Source organism: Simochromis diagramma, unplaced genomic scaffold, assembly GCF_900408965.1.
Source record: "Simochromis diagramma unplaced genomic scaffold, fSimDia1.1 OVJJ01000802.1, whole genome shotgun sequence".
Classification (NCBI taxonomy): Eukaryota; Metazoa; Chordata; class Actinopteri; order Cichliformes; family Cichlidae; genus Simochromis; species Simochromis diagramma.
The window spans coordinates 12,035,404-12,053,134 of record NW_024387492.1 but is presented as its reverse complement, the minus strand read 5'-3'; the positions used below and the strand labels follow the sequence as shown (position 1 = coordinate 12,053,134).

At 37.9% G+C, this 17,731-nt stretch overlaps 1 protein-coding gene across 1 annotated transcript in view; it reads left to right on the top strand.

The window, feature by feature from the left end:
* Positions 1-17,731, top strand: part of otofa (otoferlin a) — an 80,666-nt gene that overhangs the window by 44,072 nt on the left and 18,863 nt on the right. Inside the window, 15 exon segments of the mRNA XM_040017668.1 lie at positions 5,348-5,418; positions 5,675-5,801; positions 7,382-7,436; positions 8,601-8,732; positions 10,073-10,135; positions 10,474-10,558; positions 10,726-10,885; positions 11,095-11,281; positions 12,619-12,805; positions 13,315-13,538; positions 14,111-14,219; positions 14,316-14,499; positions 14,706-14,826; positions 15,340-15,440; positions 17,465-17,555. Coding sequence (XP_039873602.1) covers positions 5,348-5,418; positions 5,675-5,801; positions 7,382-7,436; positions 8,601-8,732; positions 10,073-10,135; positions 10,474-10,558; positions 10,726-10,885; positions 11,095-11,281; positions 12,619-12,805; positions 13,315-13,538; positions 14,111-14,219; positions 14,316-14,499; positions 14,706-14,826; positions 15,340-15,440; positions 17,465-17,555 — 1,897 coding nt within the window.

Genomic DNA, 17,731 nt, shown 5'->3' with positions numbered 1-17,731 from the left:
TTCTTTATCGATTCTCTTATCGATTCTTTAAAAAAAAAGGAAGACACTAAGGTCGATTAGCTTAAAACTTTGTTTTATATCTTCTCTTTGAACAAGATAGAAATTTAGGAGTAACATGGCCTTACAAACCCAACAGTGAGATCTTAAGAGATCCAGCCTACGGCTCTTCAATGGGGTGTCACAGGGTCCCCAGGAAAAAAAATTGTAAATGTAAAATAATAAAACAAATATTATTCTGTAGCAATAACAAAGTATAACATAAATTATTCTGTAACAATTACACAAGAATATCCAGTAATGTCCCTGCCTACAATTAAACACATTCACTTACCGAAAATCGGGGCATCTGCTGTGCAAGCCTTTGACCACAAACTTAGTCACTGCTCAGTGACATTCGTCTATCCCGGCCTGAAAGGAGACGCGACCGGTAGACTGCAGCAAGAACTGCCAGCATCTGAGCGAGCCAGACTCTGTCTGTCTCTCTCATCATGGTCACCTAAATGCACAGTAATGGCAAGTTTTGTAATAAGGCAGATCGCGCTAACATAATATGCACTGTTAGTTGATTATATACCTGCCGCATTAACGTGAGAGGACGTGCTGGGTTGAGATTCACGAATCCGGAGCGGAATTAAAAACATGACATTCATTTAAGGTCATCGTGTGTTTTGTGAGCAAATGCTTTTGCATATTCGTAGTGTTTCCTCCCTTAAATGAAATATCTACTTTGCAAGTATTGCAAGTTGCCCTGTTGTCATCCGTTCTCGTAAAGTATAACCAAACTTTTGAGCATTTGAGCCACCATGTTTCTTGTCAGGTAAGCGACGCTCCGCAACGTGGTGATGTCATTCGGGGCGACTGGAATCGATAAGGGAATCGTTTGCAAAAATGGCAAACAATTCCAAGGAATTGAAACAGTGGGAACCGGTTCTCAACAAGAACCGGGTTTCGATACTCATCCCTAATTACAGGAGTGGTACCAACTCATAACATACAATTTTTTGGCTTGTAATATTAGAAGCGCTTAGTAGAAAGACTATTTAAAGAAAGTGGAAATAGCCACCTTGGTGTCACCTGTCTTGGGCTTCAGGTTTGGCATTTTACCATCACAAACTTGTTTTTTATTTTTTTTTACATAGAAAATACTATACTTGGATAAGATGCTAGAGAGGCACAAGAAGTGGATCTGACAGAGAATGTAAGAACTCTAATCATGCCTAACGTTATCAGTCCTGCTCTAGTGAATGTTTTACTTTGTGATCATCCATCCAACCATTTATTTTCTTCCACTTATCCATTTGTGGGTCACAGGGGACACTTGAGCGTGTGGCAGCTGTCATAGATGTGGATGCGCTACACCCTGGACAGATCACCAGACTAACAACAGGGCTAACACATAGTGACAGATTGCCACTCGTGCTACTTTTATGCCTAGTAAGAATTTAGATCCCCAATTAACCTAACAACATGCATGTCTTTGAAATATGAAGCTGGATTACCTCGAGGGTAAGCCTGAGGAGAACATGCAAACTCCACACAGAAAGGCTCCAAGCCAGACGGCCATAGCAAGAAACAAGTCCATTTTATACAGTCTATCTTTCGGGAGCGCTCTGAAGTTGCAGTTCTGAAAAACAAACGCAGACAGAAAGCTGAGTATAATCAAAGTCAGTATATTATTCTTGTGTTTTAGAGTAATACTATTGTTTGTCACTTATGAATACCAAGCAAGGGACACTGATGTGAGAGCAGATTAGTTCAGTGAGAAAAATACGCACAAGCCCAGAGCATAATCATCCAAACCAAGCCAGTGTAATTTGTTCACTAATGGCTGAGGGTATACTATTCGGTGACCTAAATCCTGACTGCCAAATAGTTTATATAACCATATAACTATTATTCATTTTATCAGAACAAACATTGTATAAGTTAGATAGCTTGAAATGCTTTGCTTACAAATAATGTTTAAATCAAGCTGTTAGTGAATAACTTCAGTTTGTTCATTGATCTTTACTGCAATTTAAATGTGTAAGTAGAGGGTTTATGGTTGTGTATGTATCAACGAGTTCTACTCACTCTCCTGAGATATACAGCACAGTTTAAGCATGCATGTACACATGTCTTTATGCTCCTTTGCCTTTAAAGTATGCAAAAGCTGTGCTCTTCATACATTAGTGGGCTTGTTCTCGTTATATCTACTAATCTTGAATACACATCGCTCCGCATTCTGGGTGTTTACTTGTGTGTTGGGTTTGACTGCAGTGTAACTAGAGCAATAGGCTTTTTGCAGATCAAAGGAAACAAGGAGAGACGTGCAACATAATCTTCAGCTTCTCGACCCCCCTTCTCTCTGTTTTCTTTTCAAGTTTGATGTGCTGTGACTTTTTACTTGCTTACTTTCAAAGCTACGAGTGAATTTGCATATTTTTATTTCTGTAATTGGAAACACTTGGTTGTAAAGTTTCCCTGCCACCAACTCAAATCTTTGAAGGTTACATTTTATAACTAATTCAATAAAGAAGGACTACTCATTAAAAAAGGTGAAAAAACAACATCCGTTGGTCTTATTTTAAACTTAGAACCTCTTGCTGAAAATACTTGTCTCTGATGGTTTTTTTCTTTTTTCTTTGACTCATAAAAGGAAATGAAAAAGAGTGACGGGTGTGACGTCAAATGTATGAAGTGTCCATTTCTATTCTCTCTTCCCCGTATTACATCACAGTGACTTTAGCTTTATCATCAATGTCAGCACTGGCCATTAGTTTAATAATCTGACATGTGCACAGTGTCCTCTTGCAACATTCATATAAGGCAGGCTCAATCCATGCTTTTATGTTGTTTTTGCCTAGTTTTGACACTACCATCCAAATATTGCAGCAGAAATTGAGAGTCATCAGAGCAGGCAATGTCTCTCCAATCTAATATTGTCCCATTCTGATGAGCCCGTGTGAATTCTAGCCTCGGTTTCCTGTTATTAGCTGCCTGAAGTGGCACCCGGAGAGGGCGTCTGCTCCTGCAGCCCATCTGCTTCAAAGTTCAAAGTGTTGTGCTTTCAGAGATGCTCTTCTGTGTACCTCTGTTGTAAAGAGTGGTTATTTGAGTTACTGTTGCCTTCCATTTAGCTTAAAGCAGTCTGGCCATGCTTCTCTGACCTCTGATATCAACAAGGCATTTTTACCCACTGCCATTCACTATATATTTTCTATTATTCTCTGAAAACCCCAGTAAATCAGCAGCTACTCCTTCTGGCACCAACAACTATGCCATGTTCAAAGTCACTTAAATCACCTTTCTTCCCCATTATGTTGCTCAGTTTGAACCTCAGCAGCCCATCTTGGCCATGCTTACATACCTAAATGCATTGACTTGCTGTCATGTGATTGGCTGTTCAGATATTTGTGTTATTAGGCAGTTGAAAAGCTACAATATCACATTAATTTCATGAGAGTTTGTTATGAGCTCTGGAGACTCTCGTTTGATTTGTAGAAGGATCTTCCCGTCTACAAATATCTACAAAACCCATCATCCTTTCTCTCCTCTACCTCCTGTCTTTGTACATCTGAACATGTCCCTCCACCTCTCTCTCTCTCTCTCTCTCCCCCTTTCCCTCATCCTCTCATCTGTCCAGCTACCATTTGCCAGGCTGGTCTGTTTTTTCTGCAGCTGACAGATATAGTATATGGGAATATAGTTTATAATAGAAAGAAGCTTCAGGTGGATTGATTTAACCTCCTTGGAGCTGAGTAGCATCAGTGTTTTTCATGTGGTATGTATAAGAAATACTTTTGTCACATTATTACATTGCAGTAATGTGTCCTCAGACTATAAGGAGAATAAGGGCTATAAGAGAAATAGGTTAGACTACTGAAATACTCTTTTTTTTGAAGAATAACTGTGAATGCAACTAATGTTCGATGTTAACTGCGTTATTAAAGTGGAATTTCAGTTAGCTGATGGGGCTTAAAATTCAGCCCAAAACGTAAACATATTAATTTTTGTCAGGGTCCGTGGGTCTTGGAAAATTTTATTCTTTTGTTTGTAAAGATCATTTGTTTTCTTTCTTTTTTCCCCCTTTAATGTATGTTTTTCTGGTTGGTTTCTTTATATTTGCTAGTTTCATATTCTCACATAGTTCTGTCCATGGTTATAGTTTGGTTTATATTTAACTCCTTGAGTTCCTGTGTAATCCTGCTTCATGTCATCCTGCATGGTTATGTGTTTGCTTCCTCTGGGTTCCCAGCATTTTCAGCCTTAGGCATGTTTCAGTTTTCCAGTATTTCTGTGAATGGCAGCATTAAAGCTGATATTTTCAGTTATACCTGTTTCCTGAGTCCTGCATTTGGGTCCACAAACCTGCCTGCCACACAGCCGACACCTGACTGTTTGCAATCTTGTAGCACTGAAAGAGAGCTGGAGAAGCTTCTTGATTAATTGGCACTTTTTACACATTCATATACAGTTCACGATTTACCATCCAGCACTTTTAATTTAAAGTAACTTATCAAGTAGGAAAAATATGGTTAAACTTTGCCTCAGGGACATGATGCAGATTGAGAAACCTAAAAGTAAAATCTTAAGCATAAATGGCCATTTTCACTGTTAATTGGAGGCTTTTATGCATTTTTACTGGGTATTTCTTAGTATATTCTGACTTTTATCAGGAATTCATAGACTTTTAAACCACCATGGGTTATGAACCTATCATATGAGATGTCTTAAACTTCAACTTTTCCATATTCCATGAAATGAGGCTGAACAGTTTCAAAATAACGAGGTAAAGATCAAAGCAAAAGTTGAACTCTGATACACCCGGCTCTCACTGCTTGAGGCAACAAAAGGAAAACCCTCCTATTCATTAATTTTCTGACATGTATCCATATCCGCAGCAAATTAGACAGCCACACTCATTCTTAATTATTAAGGCCCCTCATTTGTTGATCCGCTGATGACATCACAAGCTCTTTGTTGTTGCGGTGATATGTGATCCAGATAATATCGATGTGGAGACACTCGATACTCTTGTTTTGTGATTGAGGGTCTGGAGAATTGTTTGGTGGTGATCAGGGGGAGCAACAGGAATTGAATGTCCAGCCAGTTTCAAAGATGTCTGTGAGGTATGGTCAACTTTATGGTGTTGAATTGCATTTTGAGGGTGCACACAAGCCAGCAGTGGAACTTTTGCTGGAGTTAAGTTCGTGTTTTAATGTTAACCCACCTCTCCTTATGTTACAACTCAAAGTGACAAGTTTGAAGTTCAGGATGGATCGGCAGTGAATCAGACACTTCATTACCATGATATCACTTCCGTCTTATCGCTTCTCTTTTTAATTGTTTTGTTCACCTTCACTAGAGCAGGGAAGGGAGTTTTCTCAGCCATGAAGCTCGGAAAGATCAAGAGCTCTAGAGACGACCACAAGAAAGGTAAAACACTCCACAAAACAAGACCTGTTTAAGTTACTGAAATTAGAAACTGAAGATTATTTTCTGATCTGAAATTACTTATTATTTATAATTATTTAACAATAGAAATGTTTGATAGTTGTCTATAGGCTTAAAAGTGGTGTAAGCAGTATGTAGTTGAAAATAATGGAGATCTAAAGTACCCATCATGTTTTATTTGGTAATTGTGTGTTTTTTTTTTTTGCTTTGTTCTTTTTTCTTCCAATTATTCTTGCAGATGAGCCAGCAGTCCTGGACATGGAGGACTTGGACAAAAAAGCAATGCGTCTTGCTGGTATGCTGGAACCAGACACCATCTCTTTGGCCTCTGTCACGGCTGTCACCACAGACGTCTCCAATAAAAGGTCTTATACAGTAACGCATGCACACATCACAAGGCACAGCATTAAAATACAAGCAGACCTTGAGGCAGATTTCACAACCTGAAAGTTACAGTATCTCATAAAACTAGGTTATCTGTGTGGTGTAATGTAGTGTGGAATCCTGAAACAAGCAGAAACTGCTGGAATCTGTTCTTTCAAAGGCACACCCACAAGCTACTAAAAGCTATTAAAAATGCTTGAATTTAAACTTTTATGAAGGCAGGCTTGTGTAAAATGAAGAAGTTCAGTCTGTATTTTCAGAGAGAGCTACCTAGATCTACCAAAACATCTTCAGCTGATGTAATGTTAATCTGTTTTGCAGTCTGATTAGAAAAGAAAATATATGGAGGTCTGAAACCACTAATGTACAGGCACTCAAAGGAAGAGTGGGGAACTCCAGGCCTCAAGGGCCGGTGTCCTATAAGGCTTTAAAAATACCACCCTGGGACAACACACCTGAATCAAATGATTAGCTCATTGCCAGCCCTCTGGAGAACTTCAAGACATGTTGAGGAGGTAATTTAGCCATTTAAATCAGCTGTGTTAGATCAAGGACACATCCAAAATCTGCAGGACACCAGCCTGGAGTTGCCCACCCCTGCTCTAGAGAAAACAGTGGTTGGAGACTGCAGTTCGACCAAAATTATTGCAGCCTTGCTGTCTTTGAAATTGTTGCTACAAAAATCGATCTACAGTCATTTGGCATTTTTAAGTTAACTTTAGTGCATCAAGATGGCAAAAAACAGGAATAAGATAGAGTTAGTCTGCTATCAGTTTGTGATTAAATGCTGCCATGTTAGCACTTGTATGAAATCTATTTGTGATAATACAGTGATTAACTGTGATAAATCAGTCAAAATCATGCACAGAAATTCCAAGTACAAGCCACAATCTCAGTAATATGAAACAGAAATTCAGAAATTTCTCCACAAAAAGTGATATTGGTACTGCAGGACAGTGACTGCAAAATGGCATAGCAACATGAACCTTACTTATGCAAGAATATAACCATGATACAACCAGTTGGCTGCCAATTAGCAACTAGCTGAGTCAAGTCCCTTGTTGCAAAGAGATGAATCACAAACAAGTTGCACTTATCAGCACACAATGACGCAGACTGACTGCAAAGTGTTGGCAATATGCCTGTATTTATAAATTAGGTGGCAATTGTTTGCAAACCCAACGCCATATGTCTGAAAGTGACTGCAACTGTTTGGAGACAGGTTGCCTCCCCCCTTGGCAACCACTTTGAAGGTGTCGCCAAACAGTTGAAGGTTTTGTGTCCTCAACTTCTCGGTGGCCATTTAATTGCCACAACTGTATGCAATTGGTTGTGGAATGCAAAAAAATTGAATGCAACCACCAGTTTTTCCTTTGTTTTTCTTTTTTTTTTGCTGTGACTGAGCAATTTGCAGTTAAATAAGCTAAAGTTAGTTGCACAGTTTTAAATATACATACACAAACATACTATGTTTAAGATTCAAACTTCAAATTAAATTTGTTTCATGCTTTTTCACTGTCAGTTTGTTGAAGAAAAATCATGATTATGTTGATTTCTTCAGGTCAAAGCCAGACATCAAAATGGAACCAAGCTCCGGACGACCAGTGGATTATCAGGTGAGTTTTTGCATGTAGATGTGGGGTTGAAAGCCGGTCTTTGTAACCAACTCTATCGACTTGATTTCCTGCATGTTTGGCCTCAAGTTTGTTTTGTTTTGTCTTTTTTTAATTAAGCGTACTTTCTTTTTCTCAGGCTGGTTTAAACTCAAAGCAACTCCTACATTTGTGTGCATCAGATCTAAATGGGATCTGGGGGTCATTAAATTACCCGTATATAAAGAGGAAGGAGATGGCTTACCTAACAGCTACCTTAACTTTTCTTCAAAGTTTAAAAGCCCTTGGAGCAACTGTGGGCTACAGGGCAGCTAATTAACACGTCCACTCTCATTTCCTCCTTTTAATATCAGGTCATCTCACTGCAGGCAGTTAGCTTTTAGCACAAAAGGTGAAAGCAGAGCAGCCTAGCTGGCTGCTTTCTATCTTTAAAAAGGCTGTAGACAAAATAACACGTTGTATCTCATTTGTTGCAAAATTTAAAAATTATAGTTTACTGTCATACAAAGGGATTGTGCCCAGTTGCATGTGCACTATTAATATGTCCACTGATATTGTAGATGTACTGATATGTATATTTGTGTACTTTACCGTCACAACTGTTTGCCTACTGGGACTAACCGTTCTGAATTTATTCATCATTACATCAACAAACACATAAACAGAACAGTGTAACTACGCCGCAATGATAGCACATGGCCCATTTTCATGACCTATTTAAATTTAAAAAACAGAATACTTTTGTACACCAGCTTGTAATCCTCGTGCAATCGTGAGCAGCAGACTGTCTCTCCCTTTTTTTTTTGTTTCGCTTGGTTTCTCTTCACCAAGCAAAGAATAATTAAACCAGAGGGATACTTGAATGTGGAAACCTTCAGCTGGGATCTAGTCTGTCCATAAGCAGCTACATTACCTCAGCCTGGGGAGATGTTCGAGTAAAATAACAGTCTAAACTACTGCGCTCTGACAAAAGCCCTCACAGCTTTTCATCATTAGTTTCTGAAAGATGGGTCTGGATTGTTTTTTTATGAATTGTTCTCATGATAATTACTGAATGGTTGAATTATTTATAATGAGACCGTTGCTGTTTTTTGACTCACTATTGGAAGAAGAGCAGCTTGTTTAAAGTTTCAGAGTCAGATCTGATGCATTAATGTCTCTCATCAGATCAACATCACGGTGATCGAGGCCAGACAGCTAATAGGCCTTAACATGGACCCTGTGGTGTGTGTGGAGATTGGAGATGACAAGAAGTACACATCTATGAAGGAGTCCACCAACTGTCCATACTACAACGAGGTGAGACAATTTAAGCTTTTAAAATGTAATTTGCGAGCTTTGTCCTTAAAGTAACAAATCTGTGCATGTTTATCGTCTGACTTCTATCAGCTCTGTGGACCACTTTTGTGTCTTTCAGTTCACTGTTTTGGTTTTCAGGCAACAATTCTAATTTTCCAAAGCAAAAAAAACAACAACAACTGGACATGTGGGTAAAGCTAGGCAAAGCTAGTGAGAACAGTTGTTTCTCAAAATGAAGTCATCAGTCAGCTACAACCCTGAACTTCATTAATATGCAAAGAACAGTAGAGGATAGGAGTAGTGTTCTCTTTGATAGTGTAATGCTGCAATGATTTATTGACTAGTGTACAATGCGCTAAATTGGAGAGTGTTAGTAGCAATTGTAAGGTGGTAAGGACTGTGCAGAGCTCAGCCTCTTAGTTGTGCCCTGCAGGGGGTGAAAGTGACAGTCTGTTATCGATTGTCTGAGGATCCCCTATCAAGAGACAAACTGTAAAGCAGAGTAATCATGATAATAGTGCTTTAAGCGTTCTGTCTTTGTGTCAAAACCGCTTGAGTCCCAGCTTGTTCTGCATCTGTGCTATTTCAGGTAGCGGTACATTTCTCTGAAGTAAGATTCCTAAATTGGTTGTAGAGGGAAAATTAGTTGCATATCCATGAAACAAATCTCCTGTCAAACCACTCGTTGCTCTGTTAGATTGAGATCTGGTGAACGTGGAGGCCATTTGAGTGCAATGAACTCACTTTCTGTTCAAAAAGTTAGTTGAGGTGATTTGAGAGACAAGAGAATAAGAATGAAAAAGACTGCAAACTGTGGGTGATGTAAGGCTATGTTGCTTTGTTAGGAGAGGTAACCACTGTATTTTAATCCACCCATGCATGCCTGCAGCAGAGTCAGTGGGCTACAGTCCAGCACAGCATAATTGTCTTTACAGGGAGAGAATAACTGCCCCACATTAGTGTGGGCAAACAAACACTAACTGCAGATGTAAAATCACACATGCTAGAACAAGAAATAAATCTCACAAATAGTCATTGGTGTGTATGTGCAGGTTACTAGTTAATTATCCATCCTGAAATAAAACAGCGGCAGAAAGCAGCAGATCTCCCACCAAAGTGGCCTGATAATGAGAGGATCTTCTCTCTTTCCCACACTTCCTTAGTTAATTTCTGAACTGATGTTTTCTTGACTTCAAAGTTATCTAGAAACAACTGCCTGACACATTTTACTCCAAGACCAAATCTGAAAGAACGATGTGTTTTCCTACAATCATTACTAGAAAAACGAGGGCATGAGTAACTGCGTGTTAATGAGAAAGTTGTTTTTTTTTACTCTGCAGTATTTTGTCTTTGATTTCCACGTCCCTCCTCACGTCATGTTTGACAAGATCATCAAGCTTTCAGTAAGTAATTTATACCACAATGTGTCCACACTTGAGTGCGTCTGAATAGACTGTTACCATATCCTCTTTCTTACAGGTTATGGTATATGAGCTGTAAATATTACATTGTTAGTTCACAAGAGAAAATGTAATAGCCCCATTGGACAGAAGGTTGTATAAGCCAAGGCTGAAACTGTTCATGCTTTATAAGGTGTAAAATATGTAAAACTATGCAGCCCCCTTAGTAAGAAATCACATTAACAGACATCAGTTTCTTTATAGATTTTTATAGATTATTATAGTCTCATAGCTTATTGCCTTATATACGATATTATTTTTTTCCCTTTTTGTCTAATTAGGTTATTCATTCCAAGAACCTTTTACGGAGTGGGACCTTGGTAGGAACCTTCAAAATGGATGTTGGGACTGTTTACTTTCAGCCTGGTAAACTCCAAGCTTTCTGCTTTCATGCTTTTAATTGCATTCATGTAATACTTTCCATTTTCAAATATCAATTTACTAAATGATTTTTTAAAATTCTGATGTTGTAAAGTGAAAATGAGCTGATAAATGCTGTTCTTGACTAACTGATGGATTGACATCTGTCTCAGAACACCAGTTCTACCATAAATGGGCCATCCTGTCTGATCCTGATGACATCACAGCAGGATCTAAAGGATATATAAAGTGTGACATCGCTGTGGTCGGAAAGGGTGACAACATCAAGACTCCACACAAAGCCAATGAGACTGATGAAGATGACATAGAAGGGTAATAAGCTGTCACTGATTAGGAATACTGTCGTCAAGCGAAATCTGCAGCATACATGAAAATCTGTTAAATATCTCAGATTTACTAACACATGTTCTGAATTAATCCCAAGTATTTCATATGCTTGTTACATGAAATTATCTCAAATGCAGACAGTAACTCCACAGGCTTGCCTCTGGATGTTGTTTTGCTATTACCCTGTCCTCTAGAAATCTCCTGCTGCCAGAGGGCATCCCAGCAGAGAGGCAATGGGCAAGGTTTTATGTAAAGATCTTCCGTGCAGAGGGACTTCCTAAAATGAACACAAGCATCATGGCTAATGTGAAAAAGGCCTTCATAGGAGAGAACCGAGATTTGGTGGACCCCTATGTTCAAGTGCACTTTGCTGGGCAGAAGGTAATATAAGGTTTAAAGGCTTGAAGCAGTTAGATTATTAATTACTGCATTTATATTTATGTAGGCGCTTTAGCCATAGTTTAGTTAAGCACCCAGGAAGAGTTTGTGGTTAATTTTAATATTTCTGGACCGTGTGGTACCCAGAGGTTTAGATTAGCTCCTTTTGTAGAAATATTGTTCATTGAATCTCTAGAATATAAAATAAATCAGATTTAAACCATGTTCATAGTGGTTTAAGCCGTAAGTAAGTACGTCTTGGCCTAAAAGTGAGCATGAATGAGTTTATGTTCAAATCAATGTTTATTTTAAAAGGGACAATGCATATTATCATCATGTAAATATGGGAGATTTAAACATACAGGCTAATTTTCATCTTCAGTTCCTAGCAAGCTGATGGCAAAAAAAAACATACGATGACAAAAACATAAAAAATTCAAATGACTCACCTCACAATGACAAACGTACAAGATATTATTATTATTATCTGCTCACTATCACTGGAACACATTGTTTTCTCTTTGTGAGATATGCAATTGTGAGATATGCAATTATGCAATTAATTATAAGGTGTGAGAAACTGAACTGTGATAATGTTTTAATTATAACATTTTTCCAATTTAGCTTTAGCATGAAAATAAAAACATTTTGCAGTTTCTGTAGAGCGATATTTTCAAAATATTTTTGAGCTACTGAAGCAGGTTGAAGCAGGTTGTCAGCATTTACTTGCAGTGATTCAAAAAATTGCCTTGGACTACACATATATGAGCTTCATATGCATAAATTTAAAACAAAATGTCAGGTAGCTGGCTCCAAAAACTGCCAGCTACCTGACATTTTGCTTCAATTTTGAGACTTGGAGATTGCCAACTGGGTATTAGTTGCTGAATTCATTACTTCTGTAGTGCCAATCATTCACTGACACAAAGGCTCCCTAAAATGATTTCAGTGTAAGTCACGGAGATTAAAACCCACAGCATTTATTCCAACTGCAAAGACACCTACTGTATTTTGTGCACTGTGGTTTATATTGAACATGCTCTTAAGAAATCTCAAGGAACCAATTGAAGAGAAAACCAAACTACTATATACTATATATAAATGCTATATGCCTCAGTAAGTCACATTTAATCAAATTAAAAAAATGTGAGCACTTTATTTAGCATTTAAACATTTAACAATATTTGCTGTTGCAGAATGACGACTCTATAATGTCTTCTTTAAAGTCTACATTATTAAACTGGCACAGCTATAACTATATAATGCTATAACTGACCAAAGGTGTTTTTTTTCTCTGTGATTCTGTTATAATTCCTTATAATTCCTTTTCCTTTCTCCAGGGAAAGACTTCAGTCCAGAAAAGCAGTTATGAACCAATATGGAATGAGCAGATCATCTTCACCGAGCTGTTCCCTCCTCTCTGCAAAAGGATAAAGGTCCAAATAAGGGACTCAGATAAAGTCAATGATGTTGCCATAGGAACCCATTTCATTGATCTACGCAAGATATCAAATGATGGTGATAAAGGTGGGTCAAAACGTAGTTTTTCTTACCAACATTGATTATCTGCCAAGTACTTTAATTATTCTGCCATGCTAGTGTCTATCTGTATTTTACTAAATGTACTAATTAGTGTGGTAGATTGTGTATTGAGCCATATGACGTGCCTGACCTTCTGCTAATGTCTGTAAGAAATGACTTGTCTGACATTCAAATTAACTTGCTGCACATGCTGAACCAAAGGGGAGGTGCAGTGGACTGGAGAGCATGTTGCAGCCCAAGACAGGAACTGCACAGAACTGCATAGCCAAGGCACAAGTGCAAAAACCACAAATGCTGCAACAGTAAAGCAAAACAAAAAAACCATCCTGTGAATGCAAAAATCCAGCAAACAGATCTAAACTGAATTTGTTTTTGTTTTTTTCCCCCAGATTTAATTAAAAAGACAATACTTAATTGATAATAAAGTTAGGGCTTCCGCACCATCATTCTGTTTGAGCCCATAATAAAATATATTTTTCCTTTACTTTGTTCAGGTTTCTTGCCTACCATGGGTCCAGCCTGGGTCAATATGTATGGTTCCACTCGTCAGTACACTTTAATGGATGAGCATCAGGACCTGAACGACGGACTCGGAGAAGGGGTGTCCTTCAGAGCCCGTCTCCTGCTTTCTGTAGCTGTGGAGATCCTGGACACCACTTCACCTGAGATCATCAGCTCCACTGAGGTTCACGTGGAGTCTGTTTCCAACATCTCAGAGGTGAGATAGACCCGAGATGGTGGTGCTGTGTAGCTTTATGGTGTATTTGTGAAGCCACGCGTAACTGCTCAGCAGAGGAAACAAAGGCACTAGATTTGTTGCTTTAAGCTGTGTTGTTCATATTTCCCTCTGCTGAGAAAATCGTTTAACCCAACTTCAAACATCGTGAGAAAATGTTCTGGTTTGGGGTTCTGAACAGGATGCTAATAACTAACACTGAAGTTTAATGGCATAAGAATATCAACTTGAGTCTTCCAGGACTACATTAGCGAGATAAATTGGACTGGACTGGCCTTGCAGAGCTATCTAAAAAGCATAGTGATGAACAGCTGCAAATAATACTGTTTTTTTTTTTTTAGTGTAATGATTAATATTTTTTTATATTTTTTAATAAGAACCACATGAATGGATAACAAGCAAAGGGCAGAAAATTGGAACATAAAATCAAAGTGCCTCAGCAAGTCAGAAGGGAGACATGCAGTTTTTATGTCTGTTGTAAATTGCAGCTGATTATCTGAATTGGATGCACTTTGCTCTAGTAAAATGTTTACTGTCTTTTTTACCCCCATCAGAGTGCTACAGGAAAAATAGAAGAGTTCTTCGTCTTTGGTTCCTTCCTGGAGGCCACCATGATCGACAGGAAGATTGGCGACAAACCGATCAGTTTTGAAATCACAATAGGTAAAAAATAAATTGAAAAATGTACTGATTTGTTGTGTTAATATTGACCTGAAAAGTCAATAGCTGCTGTAACTACCTGGATCAATCATTTAACAGGTAACTATGGTAACCAGATAGATGGCGTGAGCAAACCGTCATCAAAGAAGAAAAAGAAAGACGGAGAAAATGAAGAAGAGGAAAGTGAGCTGATCCAGAACTCCAGTGAGGATGAGGCGGATGAGGATGGAGACCTCGTATCAGTGTCCTCAACTCCTCCCATGAAGCCTGTCATCACTGACAGGTTAGGGGTGAAAGGTCACAGATCAGAAAACAATTTAATTATTTTGCTGTTATTAGATTTGTTTCAGTTAGCCAAAAAAATGTATGCCTTGCTCAGTAGCAAACTGTTATAGACTGTATCCTTTTTAGTAATATAATGAAATATAACCAACAAGTATTACCTGTAATAATTACAAGTTAGTTAACAGTCCTGTTCAATCATTACAGGAACTACTTCCATCTTCCCTACTTTGAAAAGAAGCCATGTATCTACATCAAGAGCTGGTGGCAGGACCAGAGAAGACGACTTTACAATTCCAATATGATGGATAAAATTGCAGACAAACTGGTTAGTGTACATCTTTATGGCACAAAATCATTCTAATAATCTGTAGCAGCCAAGCTAAACACTATTATGATGTTTAGTGGTGGTTAGCACCTTCGCTTCACATCAAGAAGATCCCGGGTTTGAATCCAGTCTGGAACCTTTCTGTGTGGAGTTTGTATGTTCTCCCTGTGTCTGTGTGATCTTCTCTTCCTCCCAAAGACAGTCCAAAGAGTCCAAAGACATCCACGGGGTCGTGTTAGACTCCCCTGCGACCCTTATTTGTAGATAGAACATAAGATAGAACAAAACTATCTCCAAATTTGCAAAATTTCCAAAAAATGCTCTCTTTGTCTGCAATTTTCACACTTTGTGAAGCCGTTGATTGAGTCAGATGTGACCCTAGGGTGACCAGTTGTGGTCCGCTGGTTTAAGATATTATTTGTTATAGATGTAATAGATGTTTTGAATGTGTGAATGTATAAGTAATAACAATTTGACTTGTCCTAAGTTTCGGTACTGTTTGTGTTTGGACAGGAAGAGGGTTTGAATGATGTTCAGGAGATTATTAAGACTGAGAAGGCATTTCCAGAGCGTAGACTCAGGGGAGTGCTGGAGGAGCTCAGCGTCGGCTGCAGGTGAGCTGCATAATAATGATCATTTCTCATGGTTGCATATCAAAGCTACATACAATTAGCATTCAAACAGCAAGAAAGACAAAAAGCTACCTCTGCTACCTTCATGAAGCAGCACTCAGCTTTAAAGTAAATAGTTATTAAACATGTCACGGTAAAAGGAACCAGCATTGTTTTTTTTCTTTATGTTCTTTCAGTAGATTTCGAAACTATTTGAATTAATCAGAGTTCGTACGGGTGCTTGAAATCCTTGAAAATGCTTGAATTTTAATATTGTATTTTCAAGGTTTGAGAAGTGCTTGAATTTCAGATGTGCTGCTTAAAAGTGATTGAAAGCGTAACTGTATTTCATTCACCACAAATAACTATCTGATAGAATAGTTTTCTTATCAGAGAAATAAAACGAGTCGCAAAATGTAAAAGCAAAATTTCTCCGCCTGGGCTGCCTTGTACCTCTGTCTGTTTCAATGTGTGACCCCGCCCCTCCCCCTGACAGTCAGGGATGAGTGCGCTAACATACCTGGAGGTTGCTGTTTTAATGAGTGTTTGATGGAAAATGACAATGGCGGAGTTTGTGCTCTCCAGACGCATAATAGGTGAGTCCTAGTAAATAATTTTCCAGTCCAAACTATTTTTTTGGAGTTGCATAAATAATTTGTGTGCTTTCTTATTTGATGCAGAACACCTGATTGTTCTGTAAATAGTTTTAAATGGTTATATAAAAAACCTCTGAGCCTTGGCTGCATTTTTAGGTAAATAGTACCATATAACTTTGTTGTTTGCAAAACTCGTGGATATTTTTTAAAAATGTACAATTTCTATTTGCATTTCAAGTTATGAAAATGATTCATTAAACATGTTTGTGGTTTTTACAGTCAAAAATATAACTTTTTTCTACTCGTATTTTAAATTTTGTCTGATTAGATAAATTGCGCTTATACAGTTTGTCAAAATGAGAAAATAACTTGTTTTTGTGCTACCAAAGTTCCCCGGCTTTCATTCAAAATGTGTTTATCATCAGCACCTACACATAAACTACTTAAACGTTATAAATGGCTTCAAGCTCACACTGAGACCTGTGGGACACTATCAGCCACTGAGACAGTAGACACATTTATGTGTATATGAATATTTCATACTTTAAGGCTGCCTGTTTATTTAAGGGAGATGAACAAAATACATTAGAATTGTACATAATAATATTATAGATGACAGATTGAATAAATAGATTTTAAGTAGATGCTTGTGCATTTTTAAAGTCTTATATGTTGAATTGAACTATGTGATCTTTTCAAAGCCTCTCCCAGTCAGTGCTGTTCTCCATGCCTGTCTGACTGTACATGATGTTATTAGCACAAACACTTTAAAGCTGATCATTTAGGACTTCAACAATAATACAGACAGCAATGTAGTTAAACATCTTACAGTTAGTTTTATTGGGAATTAACTTAAAAAACAAATAATCAAACAGATGTCTGTCCTATTTTTTGTGTCATACAGGAAAGAAGCATCAATATCTGATGAGAAGACATTTCTTTTTTGTTTTGTTTTTTCAACAGGAAATTAATATCTCTAAAAAGTTGATTTGTTCACATTTTCACATCTTAATTTTTAAGTGAAATGTATGCATATAAGGTGACCGTTTGCAGTATTTTTGTGTGGTGCGTTTTTCTATGTCTTAACAAAAGGAGAACAAAGGTGTTGAAGTTCACCTAGGATGATTTGTTTTAATTTTCACATGATCTTACTGAGGTGATGTGAATTTAAACATGCATTCTTTTTTGGGGGGGTGGGGTAGTAAATGTGCTGGAAAAGCTTGAAAAGAGACCTTGAAAGTGCTTAAAAGGTGTTTCAATTTTACCGTGAAAAAGGCGTATGGACCCTGATTAATAAAACATTAATAGTTTAATAGCTCACCACTTGCACATATAACGACTGTAGAATCACAGAATACTGCAGAATATAATTTTATATACAGTGTTAAGCCTGTCAAGTGTGTGTGTGTGTGTTTTTTCTTTTGTTTCCAGTCGGTTTGTGTGTCTGGCTAACAAGGATGTGAACCAAGCAGGCAGAACCAAACTCGATCGAGAGAGACTCAAGTCCTGCATGAGAGAGATGGTATGATCCATGTTTCTGTGATGCCACGAATGATAGAGGGGAAGTTGAAGTTGTAGCTAATTAATTGCTAATCTCTTTGTAAACATTATGGACTTGATATTAAGGCCAAACAAGTAAATAAATTTCTGAAATACATTATCACTGCCTCATGATAATTGAGTGCAACACATCTTTGT